The sequence below is a fragment of the Eschrichtius robustus genome, chromosome 12, assembly GCF_028021215.1.
Source record: "Eschrichtius robustus isolate mEscRob2 chromosome 12, mEscRob2.pri, whole genome shotgun sequence".
NCBI classification, from domain to species: Eukaryota; Metazoa; Chordata; class Mammalia; order Artiodactyla; family Eschrichtiidae; genus Eschrichtius; species Eschrichtius robustus.
In genome coordinates this window covers 32,024,620-32,040,818 of record NC_090835.1, presented here as the reverse complement: position 1 = coordinate 32,040,818, position 16,199 = coordinate 32,024,620, and the positions used below count along the sequence as shown (strand labels likewise).

Below are 16,199 nucleotides of genomic sequence, written 5' to 3'. Positions count from 1 at the left end.
ATTATCGATATGTATGTTCCTATTACCATTTTCTTAATTGTTTGGGTTTGGGTTTGGGTTTGTAGGTCCTTTCCTTCTCTTGTGTTTCCCACTTAGAGAAGTTTCTTTAGCATTTTTTGTAGAGCTGGTTTGGTGGTGCTGAATTCTCTTAGCTTTTGCTTGTCTCTAAAGCTTTTGATTTCTCCATCAAATCTGAATGAGATCCTTGCTGGGTACAGTAATCTTGGTTGTAGGTTCTTCCCTTTCATCACTTTAAGTATATCATGCCACTCCCTTCTGGCTTGTAGAGTTTCTGCTGAGAAATCAGCTGTTAACCTTATGGGAGTTCCCCTGTATGTTACTTGTCGTTTTTTCCTTGCTGCTTTCAATAATTTTTCTTTGTCTTTAATTTTTGCCAATTTGATTACTATGTGTCTCGGCGTGTTTCTCCTTAGGTTTATCCTGTATGGGACTCTCTGCCCTTCCTGGACTTGGGTGGCTATTTCCCTTCCCATGTTAGGGAAGTTTTCAACTATAATCTCTTCAAGTATTGTCTGGGGTCCTTTCTCTCTTCTCCTTCTGGGACCCCTATAATGTGAATGTTGTTGCGTTTAATGTTGTCCCATAGGTCTCTTAGGCTGTCTTCATTTCTTTTCATTCTTTTTTCTTTATTCGGTTCTGCAGCCGTGAATTCCACCATTCTGTCTTCCAGGTCACTTATCCATTCCTCTGCCTCAGTTATTCTGCTATTGATTCCTTCTAGTGTAGTTTTCATTTCAGTTATTGTATTGTTCATCTCTGTTTCTTTGTTCTTTAATTCTTCTAGATCTTTGTTAAACATTTCTTGAATCTTCTCGATCTTTGCCTCCATTCTTTTTCCGAGGTCCTGGATCATCTTCACTATCATTATTCTGAATTCTTTTTCTGGAAGATTGCCTATCTCCACTTCATTTAGTTGTTTTTCTGGGGTTTTATCTTGTTCCTTCATCTGTTACATAGTCCTTCTGCCTTTTCATCTTGTCTATCTTTCTGTGAATGTGGTTTTTGTTCCACAGGCTGCAGGATTGTAGCTCTTCTTGCTTCTGCGTGCTGCCAGTTTTTACATGGCCATCAAGGTAAGAATTATTTTTACACTTTTAAAAGGTTCAAAAATTAAAAGAAGAATAACATTTCATGGTACATGAAAATGTCAGTTGTCCATAAACAGTTTTGATGTAGCACGGACACATCCATTCAGTTACATATTGTCTTTGGCTGCTTTCTTACTGCAACAACAGCAGAATTGAGTAGTTACAAAAAACACTGTACGTCTCACAAAGCCTAAAATATTTACCATGTGGCCCTTTGCAGGAAAAAACTGCTGACTTCTGTTCTATGAGAAATAATGTCTTACAATGGTTCTAAAGTCAACATGTAAAGGAAATCCTTGAAACTCATAAATTTCAGTACTATTGACTCTCAACAGTTCAGCACAGCTAGTTTTCCTTTTTTTTTTTTTCTTTTTTTTTTGGCTGCATTGGGTCTTCGTTGCTGTGCGTGGGTGGCGAGCAGGGGATTCTCTTGTTGCGGAACTCAGGCTCCAGGCGTGCAGGCTTCCGTAGTTGTGGCTCGCAGGCTCTAGAGTGCAGGCTCAGTAGTTGTGGTGCACCGGCTTAACTGCTTCGCAGCATATGGGATCTTCCTGGACCAGGGATCCAACCCGTGTCCCCTGCACTGGCAGGCAGATTCTTAACCACTGTGCAGCCAGGGAAGTCCCCAGCACAGCTACTTTTTCATCCAGCATTGAAACAAATCATTATTTCTTAAGTTGAATACCAGATTAAAAAGTGGATATATATATCTATGAACTTTGTATACTATGTGTATGAAAAATACATGGTCTGTCTTTCAACATTAAAATCACACTCAACAAGGTGCTATACTCACTAGAAGAGACACATAGCAAGTGAAACCAACTGAGAGAATTGCTGACTCTTTTTTCCCATCACCCCCAAGCATATAGAGTCATTGAGTAGAAACTCAGGTGAATCACATGCAGTACTCATTCGTTTGTATTCATTCTCTGTCTCTCTGTCTCTCTGTCTCTCTCTCTCTCCCACCCTCTTGCTTTCTTCATTTTATTTTATTTTACTATTTATTTTTATAAGAGGGATCACTGAGTATACATAGTAGAAGCCAAGTGAGTTAAATGAATGTTTGAAGCAGCTCCACTATACATATTAAAGAGTTATGAGTAGTGTATCTTATGAATTGAAAAGTAAAATTATCTATGCTTTCTTATATTTTTCTGAGCTTTCCAGTTTGTATACAATGAGCAGGTTTTATTTTTGTACTTGGAAAAAAAGCCAAATGCTTTCTGTAATCGCCAAAAATAAAGGTTCCCCTTTATTTGAAACAGAGAAAACAAACACTTCACCTTTGGATCTTTTGTACAAAACTTCATGATATCCCTCCAATGTCGGTCTACTGTCTGAAACTGATGCCCTTCTTCTGGCATCTGTTGCATGATATCCTCAGAACAAAAAATGGGCTCCAAGTACAGCCATTGAGCTTGTACTTTTAACCATTCATCAGTTGTTTCTTGTATTCGAATCAAACGGTCCTCCCAGGCCTTAATGAAAAGCATAGTATACTAAGTTCCAGTTATTAAAGAAAACCCATAAATCATAGCAAGGAATATGTATTTTAAATTTATTGTTATTTTTGAATCAATGCAAAACAGCTCAAAGTCACTTATAGTGTCTCACATGGGCTTTGAAAAACTCTAGGAGGTCTGAAGTTTTCCTAAATCATTGGAACTCACAATTGCAAATGACTGTAGTTATTTAGAACAATTTCCTAATCTCTAGGTGAACTGTCCCATGTCCAAAAAGCATACAGGAATACATCCTGCTCCACCAGTAGCTATCAACCTAGGGGCTATTTTGCCCCCACCCCAAAGGCCATTTGACAATGTCTGGAGGCATTTTCATTTGTCACAACTGGTGGGGTGACAGTTCTACTAATATCTAGTGGGTAGAGGCCGTGGACGCTGCTAAACTTCCTACAATATACAGGACAGCCCCCACAACAAAGAATTATCTAGCCCCAAATGTCATTAGAGCCAGGTTGAGAAACCGTGCTTTACATCAATGCATTTGGGGGAAAGAGTCTTCCTTATTGTCACAGATCTCCTAGAATCCATAAGGTATTTCATTAGCCAAAGATCATTCATATAAGCTCTTTGTTGCTTAAATATATGGCCTAAGGTCCTATATATCAAGAGATTGGCCTCATATTTTTGTTTTAAAAGCTCTAAGAGAGGTTTCAAACTTGTCTTGTAAATTCTCCTTTGTTAAACAAGAAATATCAGCAAAAGCATAACATCTTACCAGGAAAGGGTAGGTCAGCCTGATTTAAGGGAAAATGTGCAGCTTTATGTCTTTTTGGAAGAACACAACTCTTTGTCTTCTCCAAATATTGAAAGCCAAGATGTCCTATAAATACACTATTTATGCTTAAATTAAAACCAAACTGCCTTTTTTGAATTCCAGGTTTGTCGTTTATTAGCTGTGTGAACTTGGGTAACTTACCTATCCCTCTATGCCTTGGTTCCCTTAACTATGACTACTGATAATAACAGTGCCTACCTTGAGGGTCTGCTATGGGGATTATATGGGTTAATAAATGTAAACCCCCTAGAGTAGTATCTGGCACACATTTAGAAGTCAATAAATATCAGGGAGAAAATCCATTTGTTGTTGATCTTTTCCCCATTTTATATAGTCTCCAGTTTGAATTTTGATACTACCTATAAAACTATTAGTTATTATAATTTATTTGCTTTGTGCACTTACCCACATCAACTATAAGGACATTAAATAATCTTACAGTCTCAAATATCATTTGTTTTTGTCAAGTGGACAATATTTCATTAATTATTCTAAAAGACCCTCAAGCTATTTGTTCCCAAATATAAAGTACAGTATATAGAACTTCACTACAAGTTATGAGAATATAGCATGAACTGTTGGTGGGAATGTAAATTGATACAGCCACTATGGAGAACAGTATGGAGGTTCCTTAAAAAACTAAAAGTAGAACTACCATACGACCCAGCAATCCCACTACTGGGCATATACCCTGAGAAAACCAGAATTCAAAAAGAGTCATGTACCACAATGTTCACTGCAGCTCTATTTACAATAGCCAGGACATGGAAGCAACCTCAGTGTCCACTGACAGATGAATGCATAAAGAAGATGTGGCACATATATACAACGGAATATTACTCAGCCATAAAAAGAAATGAAATTGAGTTATTTGTAGTGAGGTGGATGGACCTAGAGACTGTCATACAGCGTGAAGTAAGTCAGAAAGAGAAAAACAAATACTGTATGCTAACACATATATATGGAATCTAAAAAAAAAAGAAAAGAAAAAATGATTCTGAAGACCCCAGGGGCAGGACAGGAATAAAGACACAGACATAGAGAATGGACTTGAGGACACGGGGAGGGGGAAGGGTAAGCTGGGACGAAGTGAGGGAGTGGCATGGACATATATACACTACCAAATGTAAAATAGATAGCTAGTGGGAAGCAGCTGCATAGCACAGGGAGATCAGCTCGGTGCTTTGTGACCACCTAGAGGGGTGGGATAGGGAGGGTGGGAGGGAGACGCAAGAGGGAGGAGATATGGGGATATATGTATATGTATAGCTGATTCACTTTGTTAAAAAGCAGAAACTAACACACCATTGTAAAGCAATTATATCCAATAAAGATGTTAAAAAAAAAAAAGAAAGATTAGCATCAACTTGAAACAATCTTTAAATGAGAATTTATTCATTGCCCTTTGAAGAAAATATTTCTTTTAATTCAGAGTGTAAAATTCATGTTTTGTCTTATCTGCTATTGAATTGTATAAAAAAAATAAGAAATGTCCAAAGTCTATTTTGTTTTATAATGTAACACTCCTGCATAAACTCAAAATTATTATATTGGTTCTTTCACTTTAATACCATTTCCTTATAGCATTACCAGTGTTGAAAATTTGTTGCTTCTTTTCTCCTCCCTGTTCAACACCATTTTCCTGCCCCATATCCACTAAATAATGACAGCAGATATTCTTTAACTGCTCAGCCTACCATTTTGCACAATTATATTTATTAAAATAACCAGATTGATTTTCTGCCTATAAGAAAAGACATTTTGAAAACTTTATGCTTCTCGGTCAAAGCTTATGTCAATAAAATACTCAGTAAAGTGGAAAAAAATAAAGAATATAGCATGAGACAGGGTCTAGGCTGTCTACAGTTAGATTAAATAACACCGTTTTCCTTCCAAATCTATCACTGTCATTGGAGAAGATTTTTCTTAATAAAAATATCATTTGTTCTTTTAAAAATCATTAGAGTTAATGGCTCATCTGTTCTATATATTTTCACATTAATTTTAAGTTATCTGTTTCTATATTTCACCAAAGCTATCCAACAAACTGACTTATTTTCACAAGAGCATATATGTAATAAGATTGCAGTTTCTATAAATGACCAGGAGTTGACTATCATATTTAACATACCTTGATCTCCTTTTCAAATGGTTTGATGAAAGGTGAGCCTCTCATTGTCTGAGTTTTTATAATTTGATCATCAAGGAGAGCCTGAATCTCGTCTACTGAAGAAAGAATACAGACTCCAGTATCACGATATAGACTTATATGAAAAGCAATATCATCCCAAGTTCTCATCATTGTATGCATGGATTTCTCTAATGAAAATTCCTAAATGAGAAAAAGAAGAAAGAATTTGGTGCATTACACAGCAATTTTTGTAAGATAATCTGCAACTGTCTGTAAGTTAGAAAAGTTTTTTAACAATTAAAAAATTCCTATGGAAAATGACAATGTAGTTTTTAAAAATTCACTTGCTCTGAAAACTACTGCTGTCAGTATTAAAATAGACAGCAGAATGAAAGACCTGATGGATTTTCCCTGAAGTGGCTTTTCTGCAGTCTATAGTCTGAAGATGTTTTCAGTGTATTTTGAGAACACTAGACGGCCATACTTACTCTGTTGTAATACACACACATCACATGCCACACACACATGCATCTATTTCCATTCTTAATGGAACAATTATATATCAAGACTAGCATATCATCCATGCATATCAGAATGTGGCAGAATTAACAAGAGGTCAAAGGAACCATTTCTACTCTGGATTCAGGACAAGGAAATCATAGAGAAGCAGACACTTTGTGGGGAAAAATAAGAGTGGTCTTCTACCACTTAACCCCATCTCCTCCCACTGCTAGCCAGTACTATACATTCAACCACAACAAAAACTATGATTATTTAATTAACAAACTCATCAAATAAAGTAGTTCAGTTGATCTTCATATTTACCTTGCTTGCACCTGCACTTATAACTTCAAATTTTTCCAAGTATGGTGTAAGGTTTAATTTTAAAACTTTCCTCATTGTAGTTCCAGAATCTGGAGTTAAGTCATAGCCTACAATTTCTGTTAACTGCTTCCAGTGACGTGTTCTCATTCCTGGATTGCACAGGATGGAGACAGTAGGGATGTATTCCTAATGGTGAAAATAGAAACAATAATGAGTCACTCATTTGAATTCCATACACATACACTTGAAATTAGGTAATATACTTAATGAGTCCAATCAAAATCCCGATTAGATTTGGAAGGGGAGAAAAAGTAACAAAATTATTCTAAAGTTCATCTGCACAAATAAACATGTAGAAATAGCCAGGAAAACTATAAGAGTAAGAAAAAGGAGGGTTATAAATGTTCTATAAGATATTAAAGTATATGATAAAACTACAGTAATTAAAACTGTTATATTATTATTATGGAAATACAAAGTTAAGTTTATTCTATATATTATATGGAGAAAAATATACTATAACACAACATAATATAATATATAGTTATAAATACACACACAAAACATAAATGGGGAAAAGCCTGCAACAAAATGCCAAAATGTAACTGTGTGGAAATAAAAATTAAATATTCACCAAAAACACTTAGTTCATCACTTTCGATACTGACATTAGAACATTTCCTTTAAAATCAGGAACAAGATAAGTATACCCATTATTAATACTTCTAATCAACACTGTATTGAGTGTCTCAGCCACTGAGATAATATAAATAAATAAAAGATATGGGGGAGGAGGGGGATCAAGATGCCAGAGTCGCAAGATCCTGAATTCACCTCCTCCTATGAGCACAGCACAAAATTACAATTACTTTATACAGCAACTATCTATGAGAATGACCTGAAGACTAGCAGAAAAGATTTTCCACAATGACAGATATAAAGAAGGAGTGACAATAAGATGGGTAGGGAAGTGGAGATGCAATCTTGTCAGGAGCCAAACTCTAAGGTTGGTGACACACAAATGAAAAGGACGTCACCACTGCAGAGGTCCTCTCTGAGGAGCAAGAGGTCTGAGACCCATGTTGGCCTCCCTATCCTGGAGGTCTTGCACTGGGAAGACAAGCCCCCAGAACGTCTGGCTTTGAAAACCAGTGCGGATTCCATTCAGGAGAAATGGAGGGCTATAGGAAAAAGACTCCACTCTTAAAGGGCACAGCAAAATCTCACATGGTCCAAGTCCCAGCAAAAAGGCAGTAGTTTGAAAGTCACCTGTGTCAGACCCACTTGCTGATCTTGGAGAGCCTACCAGAGAGGCAGGAGGCCTCTGGGACTCCTCCTGGGGATGGAGATGCTGGTGGTAGCCATTTTGGGGATCTTGTTCTATTGGACTGACTCAAGCACTGGCAAGCACCATTTAGAAATCCTCCCTCTAGCCTATTAGTGCTGGGGGCTTGCCCTGTGCACCAGAGGGCCCACAGGAATTCTGCACCACCAGGCCACATAGTCAAATGCACAGGGAGCCTGCCCCACCCACCTGTGGTCCCGAAAGGGTGCACTGCCCAGCTACACAGTCAGCCTCACCAGGAGACTGCCCTGCCCACCAGGGCACCTACAACAACTGCATGAGTCAGAGTATCACAGCCAGACAGGCCAAGGGCCAGCCCCACCAACCAATATGCCCTCAACAGTTAGCTCTTCCACAACAGAAGGGAGCATGCAGCATGAATAGAGGACACCCCTGGAGCATAAGGTCTAGTAGCCAGGAGGGAGTGTGCTGCTGAGCTCATAGGATGTCTCCTATATAATGTCACTTCTCCAAGATCAAGAGACATAACAGTCCTATCCAATATATAGAAATAAACATTGGGAATTAGGTAAAATGAGGAGGCAAGAGGAATATGTTCCAAACAAAGGAACAAGACAAAACTTCAGAAAAAGAACTAAATTAAATGCAAATAAGCAATCTACCCAATAAAAAGTTCAAGGTAATAATCATAAAGGTGCTCACTGAACTCAGAAGAATGGATGAACACAGAATTTCAACTAAGAGTTAGAAAATATAAAGAAGAACAAATAAGAGTTGAATAATACATTAACTAAAATGAAAAACACACTAGAAGGAATCTACAGCAGATAGAATAATATAGAAGAACAGATCAGTGATCTGGAGGACAGAGTGGTAGACATAATCCAAGCTGAACAGAAAAAAAGAAAAAAGAATTTTAAAAAATGAGGATAGTTTAAGAGACTTCTGAGACAATATCAAGTGTACTCACTTTCACATTATAGGGGTCCCAGAAGGGGAAAATTGAGAGAAAGGAGCAGAGAACTTATCTGAGGAAACATTAGCTGAAAACTTCCCTAGCCTAGAGAAGGAAACAAACATCCTGCTCTAGGAAGCACAGAGAATCCCAAACAAGATGAACCTAAACAGGTACACATTATAATTAATTATAATTAAATGACATTATATTTAAATGACATTACAATTAAAATGACAAAAATTAAAGATAAAGAGAGAACCTGAAAAGCAGCAAGAGAAAAGCAACTAGTTATGTACTGTAAAAAGGAACTCCCATAAGACTATCAGCAGACATTTCAGCAGGAACTTTTCAGGCCAGAAGGAAGTGGAACAATATATTCAAAATGATGAAAGGAAAAAACTACAACCAAGAATACTTTACCTGGCAAGGTTATCTTTCGAATTTATCTTATCTCTGAAGGAGAGATAAAGAGTTTTACAGACAAGCAAAAAGCAAAAAGAGTTTATCACCACAAAACAGACCTTACAAGAAGTGTTAAAGGGACTTCTTAAAGGAAAAGGAAAAGGCCAAAACTAGAAATAAAAAAATGTGAAAGGAAAAATCTCACTGGTAAAGGCAAACATAGAGTAAAAATAGTGGATCAACCACTTATAAATCTAGTAGGAATGTTAAAAGACAAAAGTAGTAAAAATCATCTATATCTACAATAGTAGTTATGGAAAAATTAAAAGATGTAAAATATGATATCAAAAGCACAAAACATTTGGAGGGTTAGTAAAAACGTAAGGTGTTCAAATTTAAGAAATCAACTTAAAATAGACACCTGTTTGTTATTATATATGAACTTCCTGGTAACCACAAACCAAAAACATATAACAGATACACACAAAAAGAGAGAATCATTGGGTCACTGAAAAACTCAAGTAGAAAATTTAAAAATACCTTGAGACAAATGAAAACATAACATTCCAAAATCTATGGGACACAGTAAAAGCAGTTCTAAGAGGAAAGATTATAGCAAACAAGCCCACCTCAGGAAACAAGAAAATTCTCAAACAATCTAACCTTACCCTGAAGGAACTAGGAGAAGAAAAACAAACAAAACCCAAAGATAGTAGAAGGAAGGAAATAATAAAGACCAGAGTGGAAATAAATAAAATAGAAACTAAAAAGAAAAAAGAAAAGATCAATGAAACTAAGAGCTGGTACTTTTAAAAGATAAACAAAATTGATAAACCTTTAACCAGACTCATTAAGAAAAAAAAAAAAAAAAAAAAAGAGGACCAAATAAATAAAATCAGAAATGAAAGAGAAGTTACAACTGACACCACTGAAATACAAAGGATTGTAAGAGACTATACAAACAATTATACACCACTAAAACAGACAACCTAGAAAAAAATTAATAAATTCCTAGAAATGTAAAATCTTCCAAGACTGAATCAGGAAGAAACAGAAAATATGAATAGACTGATTACCAGGAATGAAATTGAATTAATAATAAAAAATGCCTAACAAACAAAAGTCCAGGCCAGATGGCTTCACAGGTGAATTCTATCAAACAATTAAAGAAGGACTGCCCTTCCTGAAACTATTCCAAACAATTTGCTGAGAAAGGAATGCTTCCAAACTCATACAACAAGATCAGCACCACCTGGATACCAAAATCAAAGACAACACAAAAAAAGAAAATTATAGGCAAACATCACTGATGAACATAGATGCAAAAATCCTCAACAAAATATTAGCAAACTAAATCCAACAATTAATTAAAAGAATCGTACATCATGATCAAGTGGGATTTATCCCAAGGATGCATAGATGATTCAATATCTGCAAATCAATCAATGTGATACACCATATTAAAGAATAAAAATCATATGATTATCTCAATAGATGCAGAAAAAGCTTTTGACAAAATTCGACATCTTTTTATAATAAAAACTCTCAACAAAGTGGATATAGAGGGATCATACCTCTTGTCATATGACAAGCCCACAGATAACATCATACTCAATGGTGAAGAGCTGAAAACATAAGTTCAGGAACAAGACAAGGCTGCTCACTCTCACTGCTTTTATTCAACATAGTATTGGAAGTCCTAGCCTCAGCAATCAGACAAGAAAAAGAAATAAAAGGAATCCAAATTGGAACAGAAGGAATAAAACTGTCACTATTTGCAGATGACATGATAATGACATAGAAAATCCTAAACATGCCACCAATAAACTATTAGAACTCATCAATGAATTCAGTAAAGTTACAGGATACAAAATTAACATACAGAAATAGGTTGCATTTCTATACACTAACAATGAACTATCAGGAAAAGAATTTAAGAAAATAATCCCCCTTACGATCATATCAAAAAGAATAAAATACCTGAGAATAAATCTAATTAAGGAGGTAAAAGACCTGGACTCATAAAACTACAAGACACTGAGAAAAGAAATTGAAGACAACACAAACAGATGGAAAGATATACCATGCTCATAGATTGGAAGAATTAATATTGTTTAAATAACTATACCGCCCCCAAGGCAATCTAGATTTAATGCAATTCCTATCAAAATACCAGCAGCATTTTTCACAGAACTAGAACAAATAATTCTAAAATTTGTATGAAAATACAAAAGATCCTGAAGAGCCAAAACAATCTTGAGAAGGAAGAACAAAGCTGAAGGTTATCAGGGTTTCCCTGGTAGCACAGTGGTTAAGAATCTGCCTGCCAATGCCGGGGACATGAGTTCAAGCCCTGGTCTAGGAAAATCCCACATGCCGTGGAGCAACTAAGCCTGTGTGCCACAACTCCTGAAGCCCGCATGCCTAGATCCTGTGCTCCCCAACAAGAGAAGCCATGGCAATGAGAAGCCCACACACTGCAATGAAGAGTAACCCCTGCTTGCCGCCAACTAGAGAAAGCCTGCACACAGCAATGAAGACCAAAAAAAAAACGCAGTCAAAAATACAAAAAAAAAAAAAAAAAGCTGAAGGTATCATGCTCCCTGATTTCAAACTATACTACAATGATACAGTAATCAAAACAATATTATACTGGCACAAAAACAGATACATAGATCAATGGATCAGAATAGAAAGCCCAGAAATAAACCCACACACTTCTGATCAATTAATCTATATTTAATAAGCGACTTGTATCTAGAATATATAAAGAATTTGTACAACTGAATAAAAAGAGATAAATAACCCAACTTAAAAATGGGCAAAGGGGCTTCCCTGGTGGCGCAGTGGTTGAGAATCTGCCTGCCAATGCAGGGGACACGGGTTCAAGCCCTGGTCTGGGAAGATCCCACATGCTGCAGAGCAACTAGGCCCGTGAGCCACAATTACTGAGCCTGCACATCTGGAGCCTGTGCTCCGCAACAAGAGAGGCCGTGATGGTGAGAGGCCCGCGCACTGCGATGAAGAGTGGCCCCCGCTTGCTGCAACTAGAGAAAGCCCTCGCACAGAAACGAAGACCCAACACAACCAAAAATAAATAAATAAATAAGCCTACACCTTAAAAAAAAAAAAAAAAAGAATGAGCTTGTCACTAAAAAACCTTTAAAAAAAATAAATAAAAATAAATGGGCAAAGGATCTGAACACACACTTCTCCATAGAAAACATAGAAATGGCCAATATGCATATGAAAAGATGCTCAGCATCATTAGTTATCAGGTAAATGCAAATCAAAACCAAAATGAGACACCTCTTCACACACATTGGGATGGCCATAATCAAAAAGATGGACAATCACAAGTTGGCAAGGATGTAGACAAACTGGAACCCCCATGCATTTCAAGTGGGAACAGTGCAGCCACTTCGGAAGACAGTCTGCAGTTCCTTAAAAAGTTAAACATAGAATTACCATGAGACCCTGCAATGCCACTTCTACGTATACACCCAAATCAAGTGAAACATATGACCACACAAAAATTTGTACATGAGTACTAACAGCAACATTACTCATAATGGCTAAAAAGTGGAAACAACACAAATGTCCATTAAGTGATGAATGGATAAACAAAATGTGGTATATCCATATAATGGAATATTATTTATCAATAAAAAAGAATGGGGACTTCCCTGGCGGTCCAATGCTTAAGACTCCGCACTCCCAATGCAGGGGGCTCAGGCTCAATTCCTGATCAGGGAACTAGATCCCACATGCCGCAACTAAGACCTAGCGCAGCCAAATAAATAAATATTTAAAAAAGGAAAAAAAAAAGAATGGAGTATGAGGCATATTACCACATGGATTAACCTTGAAAACATGCTAGGGAGAAAGAAGTCAGTCACCAAGGCCATATAACAACATGATTCTATTTATATGAAATGTATGGAATTCATAAATCCATAGAGACAGAAAGTAGATTCATAGGACACCAGGGCCTGGGAGGAGGAGGGAATGGAGAGTGACTACTAATGGTCATGGGCTTACTTTTTGGAGTAAGGAAGTTGTTCTAAAATTAGATAGTGGTGATGATCACACAACTCTGTCAATATTCTAAGAAACCACTGAACTGCATAATTTAGAAGGTGAACTTTTATATGTGAATTATATCTCAATAAATCTATCATTAAAAATTCAAGCCAATAACAAAGAAAAAGATAGTAAACTAATGATAAAATAATAAGTACATAACAGTTTTTATTCAGATATGAAAGCAATCAACTGGATAGCCTCGTACACCAGATGGCAGAAAGCAGAAGCAAGAACTACAATCCTGCAGCCTGTGGAATGAAAACCACATTCACAGAAAGATAGACAAAATGAAAAGGCAGAGGACCATGTACCAGATGAAGGAACAAGATAAAACCCGAGAAAAACAACTAAATGAAGTGGAGATAAGCCACCTTCCAGAAAAAGAATTCAGAATAATGATAGTGAAGATGATCCAGGACCTCGGGAAAAGAATGGAGGCAAAGATCGAGAAGATTCAAGAAATGTTTAACAAAGATCTAGAAGAATTAAAGAACAAACAAACAGAGATGAACAATACAGTAACTGAAATGAAAAATGCACCTGAAAGGGGCTTCCCTGGTTGGCACAGTGGTTAAGAATCCGCCTGCCGATGCAGGGGACATGGGTTCGAGCCCTGGTCCGGGAAGATCCCACATGCTGCGGAGCAACTAAGCCCATGCACCACAACAACTGAGCCTGTGCTCTAGAGCCCACGAGCCACAACTACTAAGCCCACGTGCCACAACTACTAAAGCCCTCAAACATAGAGCCCGTGCTCCGCAACAAAAGAAGCCACCACAATGAGAAGCCCGTGCACTACAATGAAGAGTAGCCCCCGCTTGCCACAACTGGAGAAAGCCCGCATGCAGCAACGAAGACCCAACACAGACAAAAATAAATAAATAAAATAAATAAATTTTAAAAAAACGCACTACAAGGAATCAATAGCAGAATAACTGAGGCAGAAGAACGGATAAATGACCTGGAAGACAGAATGTTAAATTCACTGCCGTGGAACAGAATAAAGAAAAAAGAATGAAAAGAAATGAAGACAGCCTAAGAGACCTCTGGGACAACATTAAATGCAACAACATTCGCATTATAGGGGTCCCAGAAGGAGGAGAGAAAGGACCTGAGAAAATATTTGAAGAGATTATAGTCGAAAACTTCCATAACATGGTAAAGGAAATAAACACCCAATTCCAGGAAGTGCAGAGAGTCCCATGCAGGATAAACCCAAGGAGAAACACTCTGAGACACATAGTAATCAAACTGACAAAAATGAAAGACAAAGAAAAATTAAAAGCAAAAAGGGAAAAACGACAAATAACATACAAGGGAACTCCCATAAGGTTAACAGCTGATGTCTCAGCAGAAACCCTACAATCCAGAAGGCAGTGGCATGATGTATTTAAAGTGATGAAAGGGAAGAACCTACAACCAAGATTACTATACCCAGCGAGGATCTCATTCAGATTCGATGGAGAAATCAAAAGCTTTACAGACAAGCAAAAGCTAAGGGAATTCAGCACCGCCCAAACCACCTCTACAACAAATGTTTAAGGAACTTCTCTAAGTGGGAAACACAAGAGAAGCAAAGGACCTAAAAAACAAACCAAAACAATTAAGAAAATGGTAATAGGAACATACATGTCGATAATTACCTTAAATGAGATTGGATTAAATGCTCCAACCAAAAGACACAGGCTCGCTGAATGGATACAAAAACAAGACCCATATATATATGCTGTCTACAAGAGACCCACTTCAGACCTAGGGACACATACAGACTGAAAGTGAGGGGATGGAAAAAGATATTCCATGCAAATGGAAATCAAAAGAAAGCTGGAGTAGCAATTCTCATATCAGAGAAAATAGACTTTAAAATAAAGAATGTTACAAGAGACAAGGAAGGACACTACATAATGATCAAGGGAACAATCAAAGAAGAAGACATAGCAATTATAAATATATATGCACCAAACATAGGAGCACCTCAATACATAAGGCAAATGCTAACAGCTATAAAAGAGGAAATTGACAGTAACATGATAAGAGTGGGGGATTTTAACACCTCACTTACACCAATGGACAGATCATCCAGACAGAAAATTAATAAGGAAACACAAGCTTTACATGACACAATAGACCAGATAGATTTAATTGATATTTATAGGACATACCATCCCAAAACAGCAGATTACACTTTCTTCTCAAGTGCACATGGATCATTCCCAGGATAGATCACATCTTGGGTCACAGATCAAGCCTTGGTAAATTTAAGAAAACTGAAATCATATCAAGCATCTTTTCAGACCACAACGCTATGAGATTAGAAATCAATTGCAGGGGAAAAAACGTAAAAAACACAAACACGTGGAGGTTAAACAATACGTTACTAAATAAGCAAGAGATCACTGAAGATATCAAAGAGGAAATCAAAAAATACCTAGAGACAAATGACAATGAAAACCCGATGATCCAAAACCTATGGGATGCAGCAAAAGCAGTTCTAAAAGGGAAGTTTATAGCTATACAAGCCTACCTCAAGAAACAAGAAAAACCTCAAATAAGCAATGTAACCTTACACCTAAAGGAACTAGAGAAAGAAGACCAAACAAAACCCAAAGTTAGCAGAAGGAAAGAAATCATGAAGATCAGAGCAGAAATAAATGAAATAGAAACAAAGAAAACAATAGCAAATATCAATAAAACTAAAAGCTGGTTCTTTGAGAAGGTAAACAAAATTGATAAACCTTTAGCCAGACTCATCAAGAAAAAGAGGGAGAGGACTCAAATCAATAAAATTAGAAATGAAAAAGGAGAAGTTACAACAGACACCACAGAAATACAAAGCATCCTAAGAGACTACTACAAGCAACTCTATGCCAATAAAATGGACAACCTGAAAGAAATGGACAAATTCTTAGAAAGGTATAACCCTCCAACTCTGAACCAGGAAGAAATAGAAAATATGAACAGACCAATCACAAGTAATGAAATTGAAACTGTGATTAAAAATCTTCCAACAAACAAAAATCCAGGACCAGATGGCTTCACAGGTGAATTCTATCGAACATTTAGAGAAGAGTTAACACCCAT

At 36.9% G+C, this 16,199-nt stretch overlaps 1 protein-coding gene across 1 annotated transcript in view; it reads right to left on the bottom strand.

Annotated features, from left to right (window-relative positions):
• The window catches only part of DNAH12 (dynein axonemal heavy chain 12), a 219,539-nt gene that overhangs the window by 131,881 nt on the left and 71,459 nt on the right, over window positions 1-16,199 (bottom strand). Inside the window, exons 17-19 of the mRNA XM_068557202.1 lie at window positions 6,367-6,552; window positions 5,542-5,742; window positions 2,396-2,590 (exon numbers count right to left, since the gene is read on the bottom strand). Coding sequence (XP_068413303.1) covers window positions 2,396-2,590; window positions 5,542-5,742; window positions 6,367-6,552 — 582 coding nt within the window. The remainder of the gene's footprint in view (window positions 1-2,395; window positions 2,591-5,541; window positions 5,743-6,366; window positions 6,553-16,199) is intronic.